Source organism: Podarcis gaigeae (genome assembly GCF_964106915.1).
Source record: "Podarcis gaigeae genome assembly, chromosome: 3".
Lineage (NCBI taxonomy): Eukaryota > Metazoa > Chordata > Lepidosauria > Squamata > Lacertidae > Podarcis > Podarcis gaigeae.
This window is the reverse complement of record NC_139680.1, coordinates 5,330,775-5,356,136: the sequence shown is the minus strand read 5'-3', so window position 1 is coordinate 5,356,136 and position 25,362 is coordinate 5,330,775. Positions and strand designations below refer to the sequence as shown.

Genomic DNA, 25,362 nt, shown 5'->3' with positions numbered 1-25,362 from the left:
AAGTTTCCTCTCTAAAAGAAGCTGAACAACTTTGGCTGCCAGTTTTCCCCCCATGAGTAGATCATAGTCTCGTTCTAAGCCAGAAGCAGAAAGTCACAGAATTAACTGGCAGCATGGAGATGCCAGAAGCAAACCCAGTTGCCAGATCAATCATTCCTCATAAGGCATGGTTTCCAGACCCTTTTTCGTCTTGATCACAATTCCCTGCACTTCTACATGGGAATATGATGCTTCAAGATCTTTGAAAGTATATGTTAACATGGGAATACATGCAACCAGATTTGTTGATTGATCTCTATGCCACAAGTGTCATAGGAACTCTGGGCCAGGTTTTAAGTAAGAGATGCTCCAATGCTAGTTTCACGGGATTCGGCAGTATGGCAGGTAAAGGGGAACACAAGATTTGTGACAAAGCATGCACCAATTCCACCACTAGGCTACTCAACCCAAACACCCTTGCAGAACAGGGGTGTTTTAAGAAACCCTCACATTGCACACACAGGTAGGCTAAGCAATCCAGGAGCTTGTGAGTCTTAGAAACGTGGCAGAGCACAGAGTTGGTGGGGCATGGGTGGTGTTGTAAGCCCAACAGCAGGAGTAAGGTCCAGGTCTTCCTGAGATGTTCCAGGGGGTAGCTGGAAGGTGAATTTCTGCAGGAGACTTGTGAAGAAGAGGAAGAGCTCCGTTTTGGCAAGAGTCTCACCTAAACATGCTCTCCGACCTGTAAGGACACACAGGCAGCAGAGAAACTGGGTTTAAAAGGTAAAGGTAAAGGTACCCCTGCCCATACGGGCCAGTCGTGTCCGACTCTAGGGTTGTGCGCCCATCTCACTTAAGAGGCCGGGGGCCAGCGCTGTCCGAAGACACTTCCGGGTCACGTGGCCAGCGTGACAAGCTGCATCTGGCGAGCCAGCGCAGCACACGGAAACACCATTTACCTTCCCGCTAGTAAGCGATCCCTATTTATCTACTTGCACCCGGGGGTGCTTTCGAACTGCTAGGTTGGCAGGCTCTGGGACTGAACGACTGGAGCGCACCCTGCCACGGGGATTCGAACCGCCGACCATGCGATCGGCAAGTCCTAGGCGCTGAGGTTTTACCCACAGCGCCACCCGTGTCCCTGAAACTGGGTTTAGCTGTTGCTTAATAACATCCCAAATCCTTTAAAGCAGACTAAAATGCAGAGATAAAATAACAGGTCACAATTCCATCTTAAAAGAATTATTAACTCCCAATACCAGCCAACCTGCAATGCTGAAAACCGGGGGGGGGGGGAATTTTCAGCCTGAGGGCCACATTCCCTGGAGAGCAACATTCCAGGGGCCGCACACCAATGGTGGCCAGATCTAGTGGCAGAAGTGGCCACAGCAAGTGATGTCATTCTTACCTTTTCACAATAGTTTACATTCCTGGCATGTAAAAATCCGATTGACTAAGCACACACCATGCAGATATACACAAAAGTAAAAAAAGTTACCTGCGGAGAATGGCATGAAAGCATCTCTCTTTACGAATTTTCCTTCAGAGTTAAGAAAATGCTCAGGATAGAATTTATGTGGTTTCTCCCATTGAGATTCATCGTGTAGCACAGAGGACAGCAATGGTATGATGAATGTGCCCTGCAAAGACAAAGCATGAGTCAGTTTAAAATAAAGCATATGCCTCTGGTACAATAAATATTTAGTGTAGGAGAAATGAGATGTGAGTTCATCTGAGAAATGTCTTTTGTTTAACAAATTTTAATGTATAAACCATGATCTCCCACTAGAAATGGTTTGTTTTCCTACCTTGTGCTCCTTTCCACTGAGATCTGTTTAACGGGTTGAAGGTGATGCCTGACAGCTTCTGATGGGTAGATTGCATGCTTACAATGCAATCCTATACAAGTCTGCTCAGATGTCAGCCACACTGAAGTCCAAGGGGCTTACTCCCGGGAAAGCCTTAAAATATATTGTAACTAGTGGGCAACAGTTCAATGATAAGGATCACCTTTGGAATGAAGTAGCCATTGAGGGTAACATCTGTAGCCGTGGCATGTGGCAGGTTGGTTGGGATGATATTGGCAAATCTCTGGATCTCATGGACCACGGTATCTGTATAAGGCATTTTTGTTCTGTGTTCAATCCTTGGCTGAGAAGATCCAACAACCTTTGCAATTTCTTCTTGGACCTTTACTGGGGGAAACAAAAAAAATATGTTTATTTTTCTGCTTAGATTATGCCTTTGACTTAGGTCTCTTAAAAATTTATCTCTGAAGCATAAAACTGCCACAAACTCGTTCTACGATTCCGTAAGCTCACAAATTTAATCTCTAGAATTTAACAAATTTTACAGGCAAAATTAGGGAAGGCACCCGGACCTGATGGAGTTTCAGCAATATATTATTAAAAAATTACAAGATTACCGAATGCAACCTTTAAAAGATATTATGACTATAACTTTGAATATAGGACAGTTACCCAAATCCCGGAAGAGTGTATACATAACTTTGATTCATAAACAAAATAGAGATCCAAAGCTGGTTAAGAGCTATCGACCTATTTCAATATTGGATAAGGATTATAAACTGTTTGTAGACATATTAGCTAATAGGTTGAAAACTGTATTAAAAGAGAAAGCATTTAGACTCTGAGAAAGCATTTGACAATGTCTCCTGGGACTTTATGTGTTTAAGGCTTTGGAATATATGGTTTGTGGTGACAGTTTTATAAAAGGAGTTAAGGCAATATATACTGAGCCATCAGTAAGTAATGTATTGACTGAGAATTTTAAAATAACTAAAGGAACTAGACAGGGTTGCCCACTGTCACCTTTATTGTTTATAACAGTTTTAGAAGTTTTGGCACAAAGAATAAGATGTAATAAAAAAAATAAGCGGGAATAAAAGCGGGAAAGAGACAATATGAATAATTTAATAATAATATAATATAATATAATATAATATAATATAATATAATATAATATAATATAGATTTTGCTGATGATGTGGTGATGTTTGTTGAGGATCCAATAGAGTCAACCCCAAAGCCATTGAAATATATATATATTAGAATTAGCATGTCTTAAATTTAATAAAGATAGAACCAAACTCCTGGTAAAAAATATGAATGATGAGAGTAAAAATAAATTACAAAGTTTATCCATCTTAAAGAGTGAAAAGAAGATTAAATATTTCCCTTGTGTGGTTAAGAGCAAGGATATAAATTTGTATAAGGATAATTATTTAAAAACTAGGGAGGATATTAATTCTTTTCGCAAATATGGATGAGAATGAAACTTGGTCGGTCAGAACGAATATAAAATTAAAGCTTTCGCTGACGATCTGGTTGTAACAATGGAAGACCCAATAGACTCAACAAAAGAGGTACTTGAAGAATTTGATCAATTCGGAAAAGTATCGGGCTTCAAACTTAATAAAAGGAAAACAAAAATGATAGTTAAGAATATGCACAAGGACAAAGTTGAAGAACTACAAAGAGAAACGGAATTAGAGGTGACTAAGAGGGTGAAATATCTAGGAGTATGGGTAACGCCAAAAAATATAGATTTATTTAAAAATAATTATGAAATAGTATGGAAAGGAATTAAGAAAGATATAGAAACGTGGGTCAGGCTCAGATTGTCATTTTGGGGTAGAATAGCCACAATTAAAATGTCCGTACTTCCAAGAATATTATTTCTCTTCCAAAATATCCCAGTGATCAAAGGTACAAGGATATTTAAAGTCTGGCATAGGGAGATCTCAAAATTCATCTGGCAGGGGAAGAAGCCCAGAATAAAATTTAAATTGTTGACGGATGTGAAGGAAAGGGGAGGCTTCGCCCTGCCAGATCTGAAATTATATTACGAGGCATCATGCCTATGCTGGGTAAAGACATGGATCAATCTGGAGGACAGAGAAGTGTTGGACTTAGAGGGCCACGACAATCGATTTGGGTGGCACGCCTACTTGTGGCATGGGCGGAGGAGAACGCATAAGGAATTTGGAAATCACATATTTAGGGGCCCACTGATTGAGGTATGGGAAAGGTATAAAGACGTGCTAGAACCTAAAACACCCCACTGGCTGTCACCATTAGAGGTTATGTCCATTAAAAAGACCAATATGAGGGCCAATTGGGCCACATATGAACAACTGGTCATGAAAGAGGAAGGAAAGTGGAAAATGAGGCCGTACGAGCAGGTCAAGAACCAAGTTTATGATTGGCTACATTACTTCCAGATAAATGACATGTTTAGGAAAGATATCAAAGATAAAGGATATGCTGATAAAAACTCTAGATTCCAAATTGAGATCCTGGAAAATAATATAAAAACTTTGTCTAAAATGTACAATCAGTTACTGGACTGGAATCTAATTGATGAGGAAGTCAAGTCGGTAATGACACACTGGGCCAAAGACTTTGGCCGTAACATCTACTTCGAAGAATGGGAAAAACTATGGAAACAACATCTTAAGTTTACGGCTTGTGTGACACTTAAGGAGAGTCTAATGAAAATGTTCTACCGTTGGTATATGACTCCCGTTAAATTAGCCAGAATGTACGGATCCTGTAATAAATGCTGGAAGTGCAAGGAAAGAGAGGGGACCTTCTACCATATGTGGTGGGAATGCCAAAAGGTTAAAGGGTTCTGGGAGAGTGTGTATAATGAAATGAAGAAAATTTTAAGCTATACTTTTGTTAAAAAACCCGAGGCATTCCTGCTGGGATTGGTAGGAAGGGAGATAAAAAGGAAAGACTACAAGCTGTTTCAGTACGCAACAACGGCAGCAAGGGTCCTGTTAGCTAAAAATTGGAAATTAGAGGGTTTGCCGACAATTGAGGATTGGAGATCCAAATTACTAGATTATGTGGAGATGGATAAGATGACAGGGAAAATCAGATATATAAAAGACCAGAGGTTTGTAAAAGATTGGGAAAGTCTTACGAAATATCTGGAAAACTTAAGCGATGGACAGATAACACTAGTGGGTTTTAAGGGAGCTCTGTAAGAAGCAAAGGGTAATGTCTAAAGAAAAACAGATGAACTAGAATGATTAACGGCATTACAAAATAAGAAATGCGGAATTATTTGCCTTTATTAATACGGATGATTTGTGGAAAGGTTGAAGGAAGTCACTTTTAAAATATGTGTGATATTAAGTGGAATATTATAGTCTGCCTTGTATTTTGATTTATGTAAACTAATAAAAATTACGCATGAAAAAAAAAAGAAACTTTCATTACTTCAACAATTAAAATGAATGTATTACTGACAATATTACTGACAGCTCCGAGGGCCTTCTGGCGGTTCCCTCACTGCGAGAGGCCAAGTTGCAGGGAACCAGGCAGAGGGCCTTCTCGGTGGTGGCGCCCGCCCTGTGGAATGCCCTCCCATCCAATGTCAAGGCGATGGACAACTACCTGACATTCAGAAGACATCTGAAGGCAGCCCTGTTCAGGGAAGTTTTTAATATGTGACATTTTAGTGTATTTTTCATCTCTGTTGGAAGCCGCCCAGAGTGGCTGGGGAAACCCAGCCAGATGGGTGGGGTACAAATAAATAATAATAATAATAATAATAATAATAATAATAATAATAATAATAATTAGTATTAGTATTATTATTTTTGATTTATTATTATATTTATTATTTATTTATTTATTTATTATTTAGTGAATGTATACACCACCCTATATCCAGAGGTTCACAGAATAAAATCAAAATATAAAACCACAAAATACATCATCAAAATAAAAACAACTACCCAATAACCCCCCTACAAAAAACCACATTTTAAAAGGTTATAGAATGCTTCAATCAATACCAGTGATCAGCACGACAAATTATTTCAACAAATGGCAAAAATATATTTCTAAATATATCGGGCAAGGAAAAATAAGAATAAAACATAAAAAATTGACAGATGAAAGAGAAAGGAGTTTTTTCCCCTGCTGTATATGAGATTCTATTACGAAGCACCTTGTCTATGCTGTTTGAGGGAATGGTTGTTATTGAATAATTCACATATTTCAGATTGGGAAGGTCATGATAATATTTTTGGTTAGCATGCTTACTTGAGGTATGAAAATGTGAAAGTACATAAAGGTTTTACAAACCATATAATCAGGAGAAAAATGTATAGAGTATGGGATAAGTATAAAAACCTTTTGGAGACCAAAACACCAATATGGCTTTCACTTTTGGAGAATTTACCGGTAAATTAATTTTTAAAAAAGATTTATCAGAGATGTTACCAACATTGTTACAATATCATCATTTGAATGAAGTATTTAAAAGGAATTTGAAGCAGGGGGTTGGGGAACAAACATCACAGCTGGAAAGAGACCTGTTAAACTGTAATGTTAAAGTGATATCTAAATTGTATAAGATCTTATTGGAATGGGAGACGAAGGACGAACAAGTGAAATCTTCAATGATACACTGGGCAATAGATATTAGTAATAATATAGAAATGGAGGCATGGGAAGGTTTATCAAATGTGGATATAAAATTTACAGAATGTTATAGTTTAAGAGACAACTATATGAAAATGTTACATAGATGGTACCTGACACCTAGTAAGTGCTGGAAACGTAAAAAGAAAGAAGGTACTATTTTTCATATGTGGTGGTCTTGTAATAAGGTTAAAGTTTACTGGGAAATGATATATGATGAGCTGAAAAAGATGTTTAAAAAACCATAAGCTTTTTTTTTTTGTGGAAATTATAAAATCAGAACTACCCAGAGATTTATTTAGTATAGAATATTTAGAAATTTATTTATGTATGCAATATATATATATAATTAATACAAATTTATTTATTTACGTAACCATAGCTGCAAGATTGTTATTTGCTCAAAAATGAAACGATGAAGAGGTCCCGACAAAAGAAGAATGGATACAGAAATTAATGGACTACGCAGAAATGGCAAAATTTACTTGGAGAACAAGATTATTATTATTTTTAGAAAGCAATGGAAATGGTTTATTGCGTATTTACAAACAAACTATAAGCATACTAAGACAATGGCAGGATTAATGAAAAAACCCGCAGTTTCAATATATCTATTGGATATATACAGGAATATTGATCTAAAGAATATGTTGAGATAATTTGAAGTATGCAGGAATATGAAATGAAATGTAAAGAACCACAGAAAGAGGGAGTCCAGGTTGAAATGTAAAACTTATGACTGAACAATTGTGTGTGTGTGTGTGTGTGTGTGTGTGTGTGTGTATGCAAATTATAAATATTTTCTCTCTCTAATAGTTACATATAACTGGAATTAAGATTTCTCAGAATAATGGGAGCCAACCCAATTAAAAGCACTCACTCTGAATTTCAGGATATTTCATCATTAGTAACAGTCCCCAGTGCAGTGTGGTAGAAGTGGTCTCCATGCCAGCACCAAATAAGTTGGCCACAACAGCTTTTAAGTTTTCGTTGTGGAAATATGCATTCGTCTTCTTCTTCTTCTCCTCCTGGGTTGCACAGAGTATGAACTGATTAGAACGCATGCAGTGAGAAAATTTCATGTGCAAAGATAAAAATGAATACCTTACTGGACCCGATGATCCAAAGTATCATTGCACAACACCCCAGCCACTAAGTAGTGAGAGATTCCAGGTTTTCCAGACTATGCCATCATGATGATATAGGGTTCCTGCAGGAGGAGTGCTCGCCTCCAGGCCAGGAGAGGCGAGTCACCAGAGGATCGGGGCCGCCCTAGGCCTCGGGGCAGATAAAAGCCAGCCAGTGTGAAGAATGCCTTCTTCTGAGCACATGAGGCATTATCCCATCGTCCTTTGTATCAAAAGGGAGTCTGACAACAAATATTTATGACTTGATTACCTCTCATCACTGCATAATTATCTATAATTACATGTTTTCTAGATCAGGGATTTTCCCCCCAGAAATGCTGTTGAGCATGCAACCTTTGACCTTGCAGAGGCAACTTCCTGTAACACATTAACCACGACTGACTATTGGGAAAGGGGAGGAAGTATGCCAGGTTGGTCCCTTCTGAATGAGACTTCCTGACTACAACTTATGCATTCACTTGTGAATATGCCCTTAAAACATGAATTGAAAATGGCAACGCTTATTCTGGGCCAACTTAAAAGACTCCATTACCTCTTGTTGTTGGATAAGAAATGAGTCAATAAAGCTCCTCTGGTCATTTTCATCCAGATCTCTGAGGTGTTTGATGAAGGTGGCATTTATGAAGGCAAACAGTTCATTTCTGTTTTGAATGACAGTCTTATAAGCCCCCAAAAGAAAACCAAGAGCAGGAAACATGTTATACAGCTGAAAGGATAAAAATGTGAAAAAGGAAAAAGAGACATTAGAAAAACTCAGTATTGTACCGTCAGCTGGGTCTCTCAGAGCATAATTTATGTGCAACCCCAGAATAATAGGCTATGGCAGTTCTCCTCTGAAGTTTCGCCTTCAGCGAGGGAGATCTGCCCTTGGAGGCCCCTTCTGAGCCATCATGGAATCAACTATCACTTGTTCTTCCTTGTCCTTGGAGTCCCGATGGCAGTGAGGCCAGAAAGGGTGTGTGCAAAAGAGACTTTATTATAGTTATGGGATGACTGTGCCGTGTGAGTTTTCTAAATACTTCGAATCACCACCAGGTTTCTCAAGATATCAATATTCTGTGTTTTGTAGTGAATCCTGATCAATATACAATAAACAGGTTGCCCTGCCCACTTTGCATACACCGTTATTATAATCAACTGTTTGTTTGTTTTAAATGGAAAAATTAGATTACCGTGACTGAAGAGCTTCCGAAAAGCCAGACATCTTCATTGACCAACTTCAGAAGTCTTATGTATGTGGGATCTTCATAATCAAATCGCTTGTCTAGTAGTATGGCCACTATTATATTAGCAACAGCTGCATTCATAATTGTGGTGGTCTCAAATGGTTTTCCTATACATAAATATGACAGTTAAGCAAAAATATTCTGTTTAAAATGTGGGATGTAAAACACATAAGAGACTAGTACAACATTCCTAGAATGGACATGCTAAGTCTGTTCTTTGTTGCCTTAAATCCCTAGTGGGAGCTTCCCTATGTGTAGACCTCATTTAACAAATAAACTGATCCTAAGTGCTGCTGGATGTGGCCATAGCTGGGTTAAGAAATGCTTGGAAGTCACAGGAGTTGGTGCAGTGCAATCTGCACATTACGGGAACAGACCAATTGCAGGGAACCCTGGGATCTGTGCTTCTGGAATTTAGGAATATGTAACACAATAGTCTTGGCACCTTTAAACTATGGTAGTGTAGCTATGCACCAGAGGAAAACACCAACTCACCTTCGTAAGATTCAAATTTATTTATCAGGACACTGCATTCCTCAACAATTCTGTCCTCTATGGTCCTCTTTCCCATTCCGTAGTCCCGTAATGTGCTTAAAGCAAACCGCCGCATCACTTTCCAGTTTTCACCATTAGACAGAATTACACCTGAAGAGACGGGAGGAAAGGTATCATGTTTGTATGGCCATTGAACAAAGAATCAATAAATTGTGTTCTGCATTTCTTCCATGGAACTGAGAATGGATCCCAGCTATTCTCCCATTCAGACTCTGACTTCTGGAGGCGGCGCGAACGGTAAAGGCTGCCCTCTTCTAACTATGAGAGGGAAGCTCCACTGAAACGGGTCGTCCGCTACGGCGAAGCGGAGACCCACATCGGAAAACTGCAGGCGGCAGAAGCCTGCGGTCTTGGGACCCGGCAGGCACCAGGAGCTGCCCCCAAAACGTTGAAGGAACCCCGTAAGGGGCTCTGGATCGCGGAGGGGGTAGCGGCGCTGAGGGTCGCTCCGCAATCAACGGAGCGAAGCCGCGAAGCTGTTGCCGGTGAGCGCTGACCTTTCTTCCTGGAATTTATGTTTCGGAAAACAACAACCCGTGAGTAACAAGGACTTTAAAATTTTTTAAAGATTTAAAAAGCTTCGGAATTTGGCTGAAAGCGGATTGACGAAAAAAAGGAAGTCCGTCTTCCGCTGCTACTGAACTTCAAAGCAAAGAGCAGGAGTGGAGGCAGAGAGTGAACTTTTAACCTAATGGATCTGAGTACCTATTGAACCTCCTTTGAAGCAGAATAGGACTGTAAGCATTGGATTTTGCGTTTCTAATTTGGACTGTGCTATCTTCTTCTATTGGAATTACAATTTAAGTTAAAAACCCAGGTGCTGGAACTGCCTGAGTAACTGTAGCAGTCAGCCTGCAGATCTGGATACTTTGAATATAAACTTGGAAACAATCTGAGGGGGTCTGGAATTGCTACTTTGAGGCACCATTTGGAATACCAGCAAGCACTATTTGAGACCTTGTGTTCATTTAATACCAACTCTGCTAAAATTTATTATTTGAAGGCTCCTGGACATTAATTTTGATTTTATGGACTTTATTGGAATTGATCTCTTCCCGAAAGACTTTTTAAGCTCCCCCTAGAGGTCTTGGAATTTACAGCAGTGGCATTGTTTTACTTTCTCTTTCCCGGCCTCCTGTTTGACTGTTACCATCTGGGCCATCTCTTTCCCATGGGAAATAACTCAGCTTGACCTTGACTTTTAGATAACTTTGGAATGAGTGGTGCAAGAAAAAAGGAGCCTAAAGAAAAGGAATCTAGAGTAAGAACTAGACAAACAACCTTAGCCACAGCCTTACAGCCACGTAGATCGTCTGTGCCTATCTTGCTTTCTGAGGAAGAAGCTGCATCCCTGCCAAGGGCAGAGGAAGGAGAAACTGAGGAATTACAATTGGAAGATATGGCCTCAGGAACAACTGCTTCCATTTTAGAGAAAATCTATGAAAAATTGGAATCTTTGGATAAGAGAGTTGAATCCTTGGATAAAAAAGCTGATGAGCAAACATTTAAAATCGACCAAAACACAGAATGTCTAAAGAGACTAACTGGACAAGTGGCACAGAATGCACAAGCAATTGGAGAATTGAAGGAGGCTACAGGTGAAAATCGGAAATTGGCTGAGGATACCAGCCAAAGACTTGGAAAGTTAGAAAAAGAGGTGAGACCACTCAGTAAACAAGTAGGAGAACACCAGACCTACCTTTCTATGATTGAATTACGGAACAGGGAGACTAATTTAAGGATAAGGTCGGTCCCAGAAGTGGAAGAAGACAACTTAGCTGAGTTTCTGACCAAAATATTTTCCAAGTTCTGGAACTTAGAGGAAAAAGACTTTAAAATTGTATCAGCTTTCAGGCTTGGAAGACTTATAAAGAAAGACAAACCCAGAGACTGTTTGATAACATTGAGATCAAAGGAGGGAAGGGACAAGATTCTGGGCCTGCACTACGGAAAGTCACTGGACATTTTGGACAAAAGAATTGAAATTTACAAGGACATTCCTAAACAACTTTTGGATCTTAGATCCAAAAGACTGTTGAGGAGTAACTCAATCATCTTTAGGTGGGACTTTCCTCAAGGATTATCTTTTACTTTCAGAGGGAAGAAGATTAAAATTAGAACATTGGAAGATAGAGATAAATTTCTAAACGTGTACGGAGAGGACCTTCAAAAAGGACTCGAATTACCCTCAGGGCCTGGAGCACCAGAGGCACCGGCACCCTTGGATTCTGAAGACCCAGTGAACAAGGTACCACCCCCAGAAAAATAACCAGATTTATTCAGGATGTCTCTGCAACTGTTGAGTTGGAACATAAATGGCTGCAATATTCCGGAAAAAAGGAGGAAATTTTTTCATATATTAAAAAAGGAACAATTGGACATTATTTGCCTACAAGAAACACATGTGACTAGGCTCCATAGAAAAGTGTTAATAAACAAAAGACTCGGTCAGGAATTTATATCCTCAGACACAGTAGAGAGGTGTGGTGATTTATGCAAAAGAGAGCCTGTCACCTAAATTTCTATTTAAAGATGAACATGGAAGAATTTTGGCAATCGAAATACAACACCAAGGAGAGAAGATTCTGCTCTTAGGAATTTATGCACCAAATGAAGGAAAATCGGAATTTTATAAGAAGTTGCATGAGACTATGCTGGAGTATCTGGACTATGACAACATCATTATGATGGGAGACATGAATGGAGTCGTATCAACTTACATGGATAAGTCACAAAGCCAAAATGTTACGAAAGATGGCAGACTACCAAAGACCTTTTTTGAAATGACAGACAATATGGACTGGATTGACATTTGGAGAACGAAGAACCCCTTGGGAAAAGAAGGAACATTCTTCTCTGAAGCCCAGCTGACTTGGACAAGAATCGACCAAATATGGATAACTAGAGGTCTGGCACCCAAGGTCAGGAAAGTGGAAATCTGCCCAAAGACCTGCTCCGACCATAATGCACTGAAAATGGACATGACACTATTACCAACCGGTTCCTTTAGATGGAAGATGAATGACAATTTGTTTAGAGATCAGGAGATTATTAAGAAGGCCCAAAAAGTTTTGAAGGACTACTTTGAGATAAACATGAGCACTACGGTGGAAAAAAGAATCATTTGGGATGCAAGCAAAGCTGTGATGAGGGGGTTCTTGATACAACAGAATGCTGTAAAAAAAAGAACACAAAATGAGAGGAAAGACAAGATCTTGGAGAAAATTAAAGAGTTAGAGAAGAAGTTAAGATCGAATCCGAAGTCACAGCCGATTCTGAGAGAAATTAAACTCCATCAGGCACAATATTCTAAACTGATGAACCAGGAAATAGAATGGAAGATCAAACTAATGAAACAAAAAACTTTTGAATCAGCAAATAAATGTGGGAAACTGCTGGCTTGGCAGTTGAAGAAGAGACAAAAGTTAAATGTAGTCACAAATTTGGAAATTGAAGGAAGAAACATTCAGAACCCCGTGGAGATTAGAAAGTGTTTTCAGAAATACTTCAAAAAATTATATACTCAAGGGCCGCATAATGAGGCTGAGATTAAACAATTTTTGGAAAAAAATGGACTTAAAAAACTTTCACAAGAAAATAGATCACTCCTGAACAGCAAAATAACACGACAAGAGATTGAACAAGCCATTCAGAACATGAAATTGGGCAAATCTCCAGGGCCAGACGGCCTGACCTCCAAGTATTATAAGACATTAAAAGATTATTTGATACAACCATTGATGGAGGTCAGTAATGAAATTATGGAGGGAAAGAAGGCGCCGGAATCGTGGAAGGAAGCTTTCATCACATTGATACCAAAATCGGAAATTGAGAAGACACAACTCAAGAACTATCGTCCCATCTCCCTTTTAAATGTGGATTACAAAATATTCGCAGATATTTTGGCAAGCAGACTTAAAAGAGTTTTAAATGAAGTAATTCATAAAGATCAGGCAGGCTTTCTCCCAGGTAGACATATGTTTGCCAACACAAGGAACATCATTGACATTTTGGAACTTTTGCAAACAAACATAAATACAAAAGCAGTGTTAATTTTTATAGATGCGGAGAAGGCCTTTGATAATATCTCTTGGAAATTTATGAAGGGAAATTTAAAAGAAATGGGAGTGGGACGGGGTTTTGAGAATGGGATTGATGCAATATACTCAGAACAGAAGGCAAAACTGATAGTTAACAATGTGGTTACAGAAGAGTTTAAAATTGAAAAAGGTACACGACAAGGCTGCCCGATTTCCCCTCTGTCATTTATCTCGGTTCTGGAGGTGCTCTTGAATAGGATTAGAGGGGACCGGTTGGTGCAAGGGATTCAGGTCGGAGCGAAAAAATATAAACTTAAAGCTTTTGCAGATGACCTAGTCTTGACTTTGCAGGAGCCAGAATCTAGTACAAAAAGAGTATTACAACTGATTCAAGACTTTGGTCGGGTGGCGGGATTCAAACTAAATAAACAGAAAACTAAGGTGTTGGGGAAAAACTTGACAGATACAGAGTCAGAACGGTTTCAGAGAGAAACAGAACTAACTGTGGTTAAAAAAGTAAAGTACCTAGGGGTAAACATAACAGCAAAAAATCTGAGTCTATTTAAGGATAATTATGAAAAATGTTGGTCTGAAATTAAGAGAGACTTGGACAGTTGGACAAAATTGAAGCTTTCTTTGTTAGGCCGAATTGCTGCTATTAAGATGAATGTATTGCCAAAGATGTTGTTTTTGTTTCAAACATTGCAAATTGTGGACAAGACGGAGTGTTTCCGGAAGTGGCAGAGAGATATCGCCAAATTTGTCTGGCAGGGCAAAAAGCCCAGAATTAAGTTTAAGATATTAACTGACGCGAAAGAAAGAGGGGGCTTCGCCCTGCCAGACTTAAAACTGTACTATGAAGCCGCAGCTTTCTGCTGGCTAAAAGACTGGCTACTTCTTGAAGACACTGATGTGTTGGATTTGGAAGGTTTTAACAATGCTTTTGGTTGGCATGCATATTTATGGTATGACAAAGTTAAGATCAATAAGGCCTTTAAGAACCATATTGTCAGGAAAGCAGTATTCAATGTCTGGACAAAATACAAAGACTTATTGGAAAACAAAACTCCGAGGTGGCTGTCCCCTCTGGAAGCCAAGGCCCGAAAAAGACCCAATATGGAGGCCAAATGGCCAAAATATTGGGAAATATTAGAAAAAGACGGTGACAATTGGAAATTGCAGAGTTTGGAGAAAATGGAGGGTAAAGTGCGAGACTGGTTACATTACGCCCAGATTAAAGAAGTTTTTAAAAATGACAAAAAACTAGGGTTCCAGGTGGAGAAATCGAAGTTGGAGACGGAATTGTTAGAACCAAAGACTAAGGTACTATCAAGAATGTATAACTTGCTGTTAAAATGGAACACACAAGACGAAATGGTTAAATCTGCTATGATAAAGTGGGCACAGGATATTGGGCATAACATTATGTTTGAGGACTGGGAAAGGTTGTGGGCCACTGGGCTGAACTTCACTGCATGTAATGCGTTGAAGGAAAATGTAATGAAAATGATATACAGATGGTACATGACCCCAGTTAAACTTGCCAAAATATACCATTCGTCTGATAATAAATGTTGGAAATGTAAAGAAAATGAAGGAACATTCTTTCACCTCTGGTGAACTTGCCCTAAAGTGAAGGCCTTCTGGGAAATGATATATAATGAGTTGAAAAAGGTATTTAAGTATACCTTCACTAAGAAACCAGAGGCCTTCCTCCTGGGTATTGTCGGCCAGAAGGTGTTAAAGAAGGACCGAACATTTTTTATGTACGCAACAACAGCAGCAAGGATACTCATTGCCAAGAATTGGAAGACTCAAGATCTACCCACACTGGAAGAATGGCAGATGCAGCTGATAGACTATATGCAACTGGCAGAGATGACCGGCAGAATCCGAGACCTGGGAGAAGAAAGGATTGAAGAAGATTGGAAGAAATTTAAAATTTATTTACAAAAATATTGTAACTTGATTGAATGTTAAGAAGGATGCTTGATCATAAATAATTGGCCACCACTAAACTAGATTGGAATTTGATGATAAGTGAGATTAAGGAAAAGACAAACCCTTTGGGAGAACTATTAGATTATGTTTAAACGAGTGGATATAAGATTGTAAACAAGATGATAATTTGCTTGAAAAAACTTTTTAACAATGTAAGTGGGAGCAGGAGATGTGAGGAAGTCTAAACAAGTTATGAAATTTTGTTATGATATAAGCAATGTTGTTTGTTACTTATGCTTTTCTTTTATAAAAATCTTAATAAATATTTATTAAAAAAAAGACAGAATTACACCTGAAGAGACGGGAGGAAAGGTATCATGTTTGTATGGCCATTGAACAAAGAATCAATAAATTGTGTTCTGCATTTCTTCCATGGAACTGAGAATGGATCCCAGCTATTCTCCCATTCAGACTCTGACTTCTGAGCTTTAACAAAGTAGCTGGCAGCTGTGCCATCAGAGCAAGACCTGAGAACACATTGAACAATATTTTCCCCTACTAAGTGTAGGATAGAGTAGAGGGTAGTTTGTACATGTCAGGCCAAGGAGAACTCAGCTTGTTATTTGTATTCCATTATGCCTTCTTAATTTATCCTCTCTGTGTAGGCTAGGCCAGAAAATGGTCAGTCAGTTTCCCCTTGGTGTGTGGCATTACTTTGCTGTGCAACTATTATTCACAATCCTCCTGTCTCATTCTCCCCCACCTCTACAATATGACTCCCACCTCTACAATATGGAAGAAGGTGGGAATGGGAAAGGTTTGCTTTAAGTGGTCTCCATTTTAGTTTCTTCAACCGAACACCACTTATCCACTGAAAGTCAAGACCTGGTCCACTCTTTTTAACATTTTAGCTTGATCTTCAGAAATCCACAGGTGACACTTTTTGTGACACATTCTCAGCCTAATGCCTGCAGATACTCTGTCAATGTCAAAGGCACTGAGGTGGGTTGAAAAAGTCACAAGGATTTCCCCCACAGGAAACAATGGATTTCGATGACTTGCTTTGCAAACACTCATCTTACAAACCATTTCTTGGGAACAGGTTGTGTTCACCTGGTGGGAGCAGTGTGTGTTTGCAGGCATTACCAGTTCCAGTAGAAAGGAAGTGCCTCACCAAAGCCTTGTGCAAGCTCTTGAAACATTGGAACGATGGGCCTGTCTGCAAATGCGTCCGCCTGATTAACCAGAGCCTCCTTTACTGTTTCATATCCTGTCAACACCACAGCTTTCTGGGGTCCCATTTGGATGCTGAAGACAGGGCCATATTGCTTTGACAACTGGAATTCAACAGGAGAAAAAGTGAGAAAGAGAGTTCTGGCATACCCAAAGAATATATTAATGCAAATCCTCTCTGACAGAACCAAGACTGCATTAACTAGCACCCAGTCTCAAATCTTCCATTCTGGGGCAAGGTGATTGAGCGGGTGGTTGCTGAACAACTCCAGGAACGTCTAGAGGATGCAGGCCATTTGGATCCCTTCCATTTGGGATTCAAGCCTCATCATGAGACTGAAACTGCCTTGGTTGTGCTGCTCGGTTATCTCCGGCCGGCTAAGGACAAAGGTGAAAGCTGTTTCCTAGTTCTGCTGAATCTCTCAGTGGCCTTTGATACCATTGACCATGACATCCTTCTGGACCATCTAGAGGGGCTGGGATATGGGGGCACTGTTATACAGTGGTTTTGCTCCTTCTTCCTGGACCGTGTCCAGAAAGTGGTGTTGGGGGATGAGTGTTCAGGCCCCTGGACACTCACTTGTGGGGTATGCGGATAATAACCAGCTCTACCACTCTTTTAAATAAAAACCATTGAAGGCGGTGAAGGTCCTGTGTGAGTGTCGGGGGGCGGTTGGAGGATGGATGGTGGCTGACAGATGGAGGTTGAATCCTGACAAGACAGAAATACTGTTTTTGGGGGACAGGAGGCAGGCGGGTGTGGAGGACTCCTGGTCCTGAATGGGGTAGCTGTGCTTCTGAAGGACCAGATGTGTAGCCTGGGATTCATTTTGGACTCACAGCTGTTCATGGAGGTGCAGGTCAATTCTGTGTCCAGGGCAGCTGTCTACCAGCTCCATCTGGTACAAAGGCTGAGACCCTACCTGCCAGCAAACTGTCTTGCAAGAATGGTGCATGCTCTAGTTATCTCCTGCTTGTACTACTGCAATGTGCTCTATGTGGGGCTACTTTTGAAAGCGACCTGGAAACTGCAACAAATCCAGAATGCAGTAGCTACACTGGTGAGTGGGAGTGGCTGCTGAGACAATATACCACTGGTTCTGAAAGACCTACGTTGGCTCCCAGTACATTTCCAAGCACTATTCAAATTGTTGATGCTGACCTTTAAAGGTCACCTGTATACCTGAAGGAGTGTCTCCACCCCCACCATTCAGCCCGGACACTCAGGTCCAGGGCTCAGGGCCTTATGGTGGTTCCCTCACTGCGAGATGTGAGGTTAGAGGGGACCAGACAGAGTGCCTTCTCGGTAGTGGCACCTGCCCTGTGGAACGCCATCCCATCAAATGTCAAGGCAATAAACAACTACCTGATTTTTAGAAGACACCTGAAGGCAGTCCTTTTAAGGGAAGTTTTTAATGTTTGATGTTTTATCATGTTCTTAGTCTGTTGGGTGGCCGGGGAAACCCAGCCAGATGGGCAGGGTATAAATAATAAATTATTATTATTATTATTCAGTTGTGGCAGCACAAATATTTGCTAGGAATGCTCAGGAAACCAGAACAAAATAGGCAGTTGTAAGGATAAAAGTGATTATACCTTTAATGGCACCTCTCAAACCTAGTTTAGAAAGATAGGCTGAAGGAGGAGGCTGGGCTGGGCAAGGTTTGCACCAGCACTTTTACATCCTTGAAAATGGAGGCAGAGTCATTTCAGAGTGAGACAGGGCTAACTGTGGTTAAGAAAGTGAAATATTTGGGGATAAATATGACATCTAAAAATCTGAATTTATTCAAAGATAATTATGAGAAAACTTGGACGGAAGTAAAAAAAGACTTAGAAATTTGGTCAAATATGAAGCTTTCCTTGTTGGGTCGAATTTCAGTTATAAAAATGAATGTATTGCCTAGAATGTTGTTTTTGTTCCAAACATTGCAAATAGTGGATAAGATGGATTGTTTTAAGAAATGGCAGAAAGATATTTCTAAGTTTGTCTGGCAGGGCAAGAAGCCTAGAATAAAATTTAAGATATTAACTGATTCGAAAGAAAGGGGCGGATTTGCCCTGCCAGACCTTAAATTGTACTATGAATCAGCAGCTTTTTGCTGGTTGAAAGAATGGCTACTTCTAGAAAATTCTGATGTTTTGGACTTAGAAGGTTATGACAATCTTTTTGGATGGCATGCATACCTGTGGTACGACAAGGCAAAAGTTCATAAAGGTTTCAAAAATCATATTGTCAGGAAAGCATTATATAATGTCTGGATCAGATATAAAGATTTGTTGGAAAGTAAGACTCCAAGGTGGTTGTCGCCAATGGAGGCAAAAGCTATTAAAAAACTAAACATGGAGGTTAACTGGCCGAGATATTGGGAAATTTTGGAACAAGAAGGAGACAGACTGAAATTGCAAAGTTTTGAGAAGTTAAAAGGGAAAGTGAGAGATTGGCTGCATTATTATCAGATAATGGAAGCTTTTAAACTAGATAGGAAAGTCGGCTTCCAGGTGGAAAAATCAAAACTAGAAACTGAATTGTTAGAACCTAGTACTAAGAACTTGTCAAAAATGTATAACTTGCTGTTGAAATGGAATACACAAGATGAAATGGTTAAATCTGCAATGATTAAATGGGCGCAGGATATTGGTCATGACATAATGTTTGCTGACTGGGAAAAGTTATGGACCACCGGGATGAAATTTACGGCATGTAGTGCCTTGAGAGAAAATATTATGAAAATGATTTATAGGTGGTACATAACCCCAGTCAAGCTTGCGAAAATTTATCATTCGCCCGAGAACAAATGTTGGAAGTGTAAAGAAAGGGAGGGAACATTCTTTCACCTTTGGTGGACGTGCCCAAGGATTAAGGCTTTCTGGGAACTGATCTATAATGAACTGAAAAAAGTACTTAGGTACACTTTCCCTAAGAAACCAGAGGCCTTTCTCCTGGGCATAGTCGGCCAATTGGTTGTAAAGAAGGATAGAACCTTTTTTTATGTATGCTACAACAGCAGCAAGAATTCTTATAGCAAAGTACTGGAAGACACAAGATTTACCCACCATGGAAGAGTGGCAGATGAAAGTGATGGACTACATGGGCTTGGCAGAGATGACGAGCAGAATTCGAGACCAGGGAAGAGCAACGGCGGAAGAAGATTGGAAAAAATTTAAAGACTATTTAAAGAAATATTCAAAAATCAGTGAATGCTAGATTGATGTTGAATGAGAAAAATAGGGGTTAATAGCGATAATGGTTAAGTGGAAGAATCTGAACAATTTGTATAATCAATTTGAAAATATGACTATTTATTGGGAAAGATAAGAGGAGGTTCTATAGCACACGAAGGGGAGATAATATTTATAGGTTCTAAAAGAACAAAATGTAATGTATTATTGTTAATAATAATAATAATAATATTCTACCCGGCTCATCTGACTGGGTTGCCCCAGTACCCTTCAGCCTTGCCACGGGAAGAACTGGAATCTTTACCTTTAACATGGTTCTGTGAGGCCTCTTGAGATCCATGATGTGGAGATTCCCAATGAGAGGTAAAGGCCTCGGTCCTGGTGGAAGATTTTGGGAGCTCTTGTTCCAGAAAGTGCCCAGTTTCAAAACAAAGGAAACCATAAGGATAAAGAGGAACAATGCTGGAATCGGCTCCATCCAATCCATTTTGTTTCAGGAAGCACTTTTTTTTGCAGTGGTTATAATGAAAGCTACAGTGCAGTTTGGTCGAGGACAATGTCTTGCAACTGCAGGGAGCAGCATATATATTATGCTAGGTACTGTCTCAAGCTAATCATTAAACCATTATTAAACTCTCTTGAACCTGGATGCAGACCTGTCACCCAGATTATGTGTAAAATTAATCTGTTATAAGGGGAGTAAAGTGCAGCATTGTGAAATTCTTTGGAGTGATCATTGAACTGCATTCAGGGATGGATTTGTGAAAGTGCACCAGTATGGACTTCTGGAGAGGCAAGATGGCAAGCACCACAGCAGCATGGAGTTCCTGAGGTCCGCCAGCACCAATGGCACTGCCTTGCTGGTCACAGCACTGCCACCACGGCTGCCGCCACAACCATGATTGGGGGGTAACCAAGGTTTCTCAACACGACAACCAAGGAGGCTGCACAGAGCCCCAGCTGCCCCCAGTGGCCTCGACCCCGCTGTGGCTGGGAGCATCCCACTGATGTCTCAGCAGAGCCAGAGGAGTAGCAAGCCCTGCTGGTACCTGGTGTGGAATTTTTTTTGTCACCCCCCCCATGACTCCCAAGCCTACAGCAAGCCAGGGAAAAGGGGGGGGAGCTTCACCACTTTGCTGGGGCCGCTCGCTGTCAGCTTGGGATTCATGGGTGGGGGTGTCATAAGAGAATCAGGGTCAGAGAGGGGAATAAAGGAAAAATGACCCTAATGATATCATCCTACCCCAAAGTCCCACAACAATAAGAAACTGTGCCTTAAAGAATGCATTGTTGGGAATATGCCATCTTACTGTGTCTTTTCACGTATCATTGATTGTAATATAATGTGTGCCTTTTAATACATCATCTTAATGTAACGTGCCTGTTGCCATTCCTGTGTACCTCTTTCTCCATGAAGCAATCCTTTTTAAATTGTATTCGTGGATGTATCTTTAATGAAATGCCTTACTATGCTGTACTTTTCTGAATGTATCCAAAATGTAGTAACAATCTAAATATTTCAAAATGTATATACTTGACTCAATATTGTATCCAAAAGGCTGCCAAAACTCAATCCACCACACTGCCTCCTACTGGGGCTGCAAACCATACCATGAATACACACAGATATGAGCTCAAAATAAAGCAGTCCTATTTTCCAAAAAGTATGCAAACATCAGGCTATCACACCCGAATTGATAGCAATGCAGAATAGGATTTCACATTAACATTTAAGTCATTTCCTGAACATCTTCTCAAACATCCAGCCTCACATCTGCATGCTGATTATCAGCAGTTGTGGAGGTTTTCCTGTAGATAAAGGAAAAGCCATTTTAAGCAGATCCAAAATTAAATAACACGAAGATCGACACATACCACCTGAGCCCTTCAGCAAATTGACACCTCTAGAAAGTCTTTCAACATCCTGCTTACCTTATGTTAATCCACTCTTCACACCCCTCATATGTTTCCCCCCACCTCCTTGCTATTGATCTGAATGAAAATCAAAAGGTATAAGAATCAAGGCAGTCCTTTTTTTCAGGGTCTCTGACTCCGTGTCATTGCGTGAGCGGGGACCCTGTTGCAACAGTTTTATGTGTTGTTGTTGTTTTCTGTTCTTTCCATAAAGATCAGGCCTAGGCCTTGCTTTTTCCAAATCCTGGTGTGGTCCCAACCAGTACAGAGCCTTCATTTGCGCTCCTTCCAAGGTCCTGGTCCTCCTTCTGAGGCAGGGGCCCCTTGGGGAGGCAATTAAATTTTTATTTCAGGGGAGGGTGACAAAAAAAATTCCGCAACCCCCTTGCTCTGCTCCTGGCCCAATGCCCTGCATTGCAAGAGGTTCAAAATCCTTTTTTAAATGTGCTTTTTAAAAATGTGATCCTCAGTGGAACAGTCTCCCTCGGTAGGCTGCGTACTCTCCTTCCTTGGAGGTTTTTAAGGAGAGGTTGGATGGCCATCTATCCTGGATGCTTTAGCGGAGATTCCTACATTGCAGGGGGTTGGGCTCACTCAAGCTAGAGGAAACGTTTCAGCCTTGCATGCTCACTTGGGGTCTTTTTAATTCCCTCAGCCAGAGGCTGGGCTAAGGCAGGGAGCGGCTGGTGGGAGGGTCGTTCATCTGGAATTCCCCTGCAGAAACACCATTGAGCAGCTGAGGAATGGCTTTTAATGAGTGCCTCTCGCCTGCTGATTATTGTGCAATTATGCAGCGTACTGTTTACATGGGTTGGATCGGCAGTAGCTCCCTACCCACTGTACAGGTAGACTGCACATGGCCAGGGGGCTCATTCAGCTCTGACACTGCACCTAGCCTTGCCTGCCGGCCCCAATCCCAAATGGGGTGCAGCGCTCGGCCTGAATCGCGTGCATGTTGGGGGGCAAGGGCACAGCCATGGCTCCTCGCCCCCTCTCTCGGCTCGAGACTTGCAGGGCGCCAACTTCATGTAACTAGCAGCAAAGAGTTCTCTGACAATTATTTTCAAAATAAATGCACATGTGTTACTCATATTTAGATATCTGTTTTGTTGGAGGGGTTTTTTTCTTAGGGGTAGAGAATTTTCTGGGGTTTTGTATCGAAATCGTGGAACACCCAGGCTTAAAAAGTGATCTTTGCATCTGCACTCTTAATCAAAAGCTCCAATTCAGATTGATACGGCATTATTTTATTAAAACTGTGAATTATTGTAATGAGAGAGAGAACAATCACAACCCTCTGATAGTTATCCAATTTCCATCTATGTCTGCACAGGATCCCTTCACTGTTCACCAACTATAATAGATATTCACAAAAGGTTCAGTACAAAGCCGGTCCTCTGGCTGCTGCCTTATTCTAAGAAAAGAAGAGAAAAACCGAGGCAGGATCTCCATGAATAAAGTCCCCTACTCTGCAGGAGCAGCAGTGGAAGAGTCATAATGTGGAACAGAACAAAACTGAGGCCCGCAGATATCAAATCTACCTGGCAATGGGAGAACTACAAAAGAGCAAAGACCTTAGTTGCATTTGCAAAATTGCAGCCAAGCAGCGAATTGCCCTTTAGTTTTATTTCAGAAAGCCACTACTATACGTCAACGCAAACGTACCATGGCTGGGAGGGGGGCATTTCATTAAAGGCGAGGCCACGCATCAGAACAAAGCATTGCAAAGGCGTTTTTCTACCCTGCTGGTGCAATCCCCAATGGTTGTAGCCAAAACTATTCGTTGTATCCATAAAAGAGACGAGCTCAAAACAGTGACTTTTCTTTTTGGTTTCTCTGGAATGTTAGAGAGAGCCTGTTTTACAGGCGCGAGGGGGTGGTTCTTGCTCCGTGTGTGCAGAAGAGGCAGGAAGGGGCGAGGGAAGGAGGGAGGCCAGCCACCAGCTGGTGGGTGGATGGGAGGGGGCGCTTCTCGTGGCCTGTCGACGCCCCTCCCTAGCCTGCCCCTTGCCTCCACCAGCAGCCTGAGCAGGAAGGAAGCGAAGCACCAAGCGGGCAAGCAGGCGATCTGTGGAACAAGGCCTGTCCTGGATGACAGGGCAACCTGCCCATGACTCCCAAGCCTACAGTGAGCCGGGGGAAGGGGGGAGCTTGGCCACTTTGCCAGCGGCCCTGACAGGTGTAGGCTTGGGAGTCGCGGGCAGGGATACGCATGCAGAGTGTCACCCTCCCTCAGGATGTCACCCAGTGTGGCCCACCCCCAATGCACCCCCTTGCTCCACCCCTGAGCAGAGCCTCAAGCCCTGGAGGCCTCCAGAGCCAAACAGAAAAAAAGCAAAAAACGCCATATAAAAACCTGGCAACCCAAAGGCTGTCTAAAAGACTTCTTCAAAAACAACAAAGCTACAGTGCAGTTTTGTCAACAACAGTGTCTACCAACTGCAATGAGCAGCCCATATATTATGTTACATAACGTTTCTAGCAAATCATTAAACCATCCCTCTGATTTTTCTTCTCCACAACTATTCAAAGCTGTACAATGGATTATTTGCCTTTCAGTTTAATGTTTACTCAAGTTCTTACTTCCACAAACTATTGTCTTCCAGAACAGATTCAAATTCTCTTGAACCTGGCTGCAGACATGTCACCCAGATTATGTATAAATTAATCTGTTATACTGGGAGTAAAGGGCAGCATTCTGAAATTCTTTGGAGTAATCCTTGAACTGCATTCAGGGATGGATATTTCAATGTGCACCAGTATGGACTTCCGGCGAGCGCCAAGGCAGCATGGAGCTTCAGAGGACCACAAGCACAATGGCGCTGCCTGGCTGGTGCCTGCACGGCCAACCCGGCCACAATCACCACCATGATTGGGGGGTAACCAGGGGTGCCCAACGCGACAACCAAGGAGGCCATGAAGAGCCCCAAGCTGCCTCCCAGTGGCCTCGACCCCGCTGGGACTGGGAGCATCCCACCGATAGCTGAGTAGAGCTTCAAGGCTTGGAGGCCTCTGGAGCCAAACAGAAAAAAAGCAGAAACCTCCAGATAAAAACCTGGCAACCCAAAGGCCGAGACGGTTTAAAAGACTTCTACAAAAACAACAAAGCTACAGAGCAGTTTGGTCAACAACAGTGTCTACCAACTGCAATGCGCCACCCATATATTATATTATGTAATGTCTCTAGTGAATCATTAAGCCATTCCTCCAAATTTTTTTCTTCTCCACAACTATTCAAAGCTGTACATTGGATGATATGCCTTTCAGTTTAATGTTTACTCAAGTGAGTGGTGCTTACTTCCACAAACTAATGCTTTCCAGAACAGATTACAATGCTCTTAAACACGGTGAACTCATAACTCAGGATTATCAGTAGAGAGCAGCATTGTGAAATCATTTGCAGATGAAATTATTCAACTTCAATTAGGGACGACAGCATTTAGTTTGAAAGGGTTAAGTATTTCCTGAACTTTCTCCCACTGAAACACTCACACATATTTTTCTTTTTAGAATAGTGTTTATTCATTTCCATCTTGAAACTGTTCAACATGGTGGCATTAGAGCATATGACATGCAACAATATGAGCAAGGAAGGATAATAACTAAGCAATGCATCTTCTTGTGGTGCCTAAATTCATTCCTACAAAGGTTATGGTACCCAGTTAAGACAAAATTCAAAGTA

The 25,362-nt window shown here is 41.0% G+C and overlaps 1 protein-coding gene and 1 long non-coding RNA gene across 2 annotated transcripts; one reads left to right on the top strand and one right to left on the bottom strand.

The window, feature by feature from the left end:
- Positions 1-280: 280 nt before the first annotated feature.
- LOC310840474 (cytochrome P450 2K1-like) lies at positions 281-20,350 on the bottom strand. The gene is made up of 9 exons (XM_083730505.1): positions 20,071-20,350; positions 16,525-16,687; positions 9,310-9,459; positions 8,761-8,921; positions 8,121-8,294; positions 7,321-7,468; positions 1,990-2,174; positions 1,478-1,619; positions 281-721 (listed from the first exon to the last, which is right to left on the bottom strand). The coding sequence occupies exons 1-9, from the start codon at positions 20,251-20,253 to the stop codon at positions 534-536; spliced, it is 1,494 nt and encodes a 497-aa protein (XP_083586631.1). The 5' UTR covers positions 20,254-20,350; the 3' UTR covers positions 281-533.
- A 594-nt stretch (positions 20,351-20,944) lies between these two features.
- LOC310840799 lies at positions 20,945-21,430 on the top strand. The gene is made up of 2 exons (XR_014562149.1): positions 20,945-21,265; positions 21,325-21,430. It is a non-coding gene; the product is annotated as an uncharacterized lncRNA (long non-coding RNA).
- Positions 21,431-25,362: the final 3,932 nt, after the last annotated feature.

Bases quoted from the DNA above. Each gene is read 5' to 3' on its own strand.
- LOC310840474 (XM_083730505.1), bottom strand. From the start codon at position 20,253: ATGGATTGGATGGAGCCGATTCCAGCATTGTTCCTCTTTATCCTTATG. The intron at 9,460-16,524 runs GTGAGGCACTTC...CCGTCTCTTCAG, and splicing joins AGAGCTTGCACAAGGCTTTG to GTGTAATTCTGTCTAATGGT. The intron at 722-1,477 runs GTAACTTTTTTT...GTGTCCTTACAG, and splicing joins TTTCATGCCATTCTCCGCAG to GTCGGAGAGCATGTTTAGGT.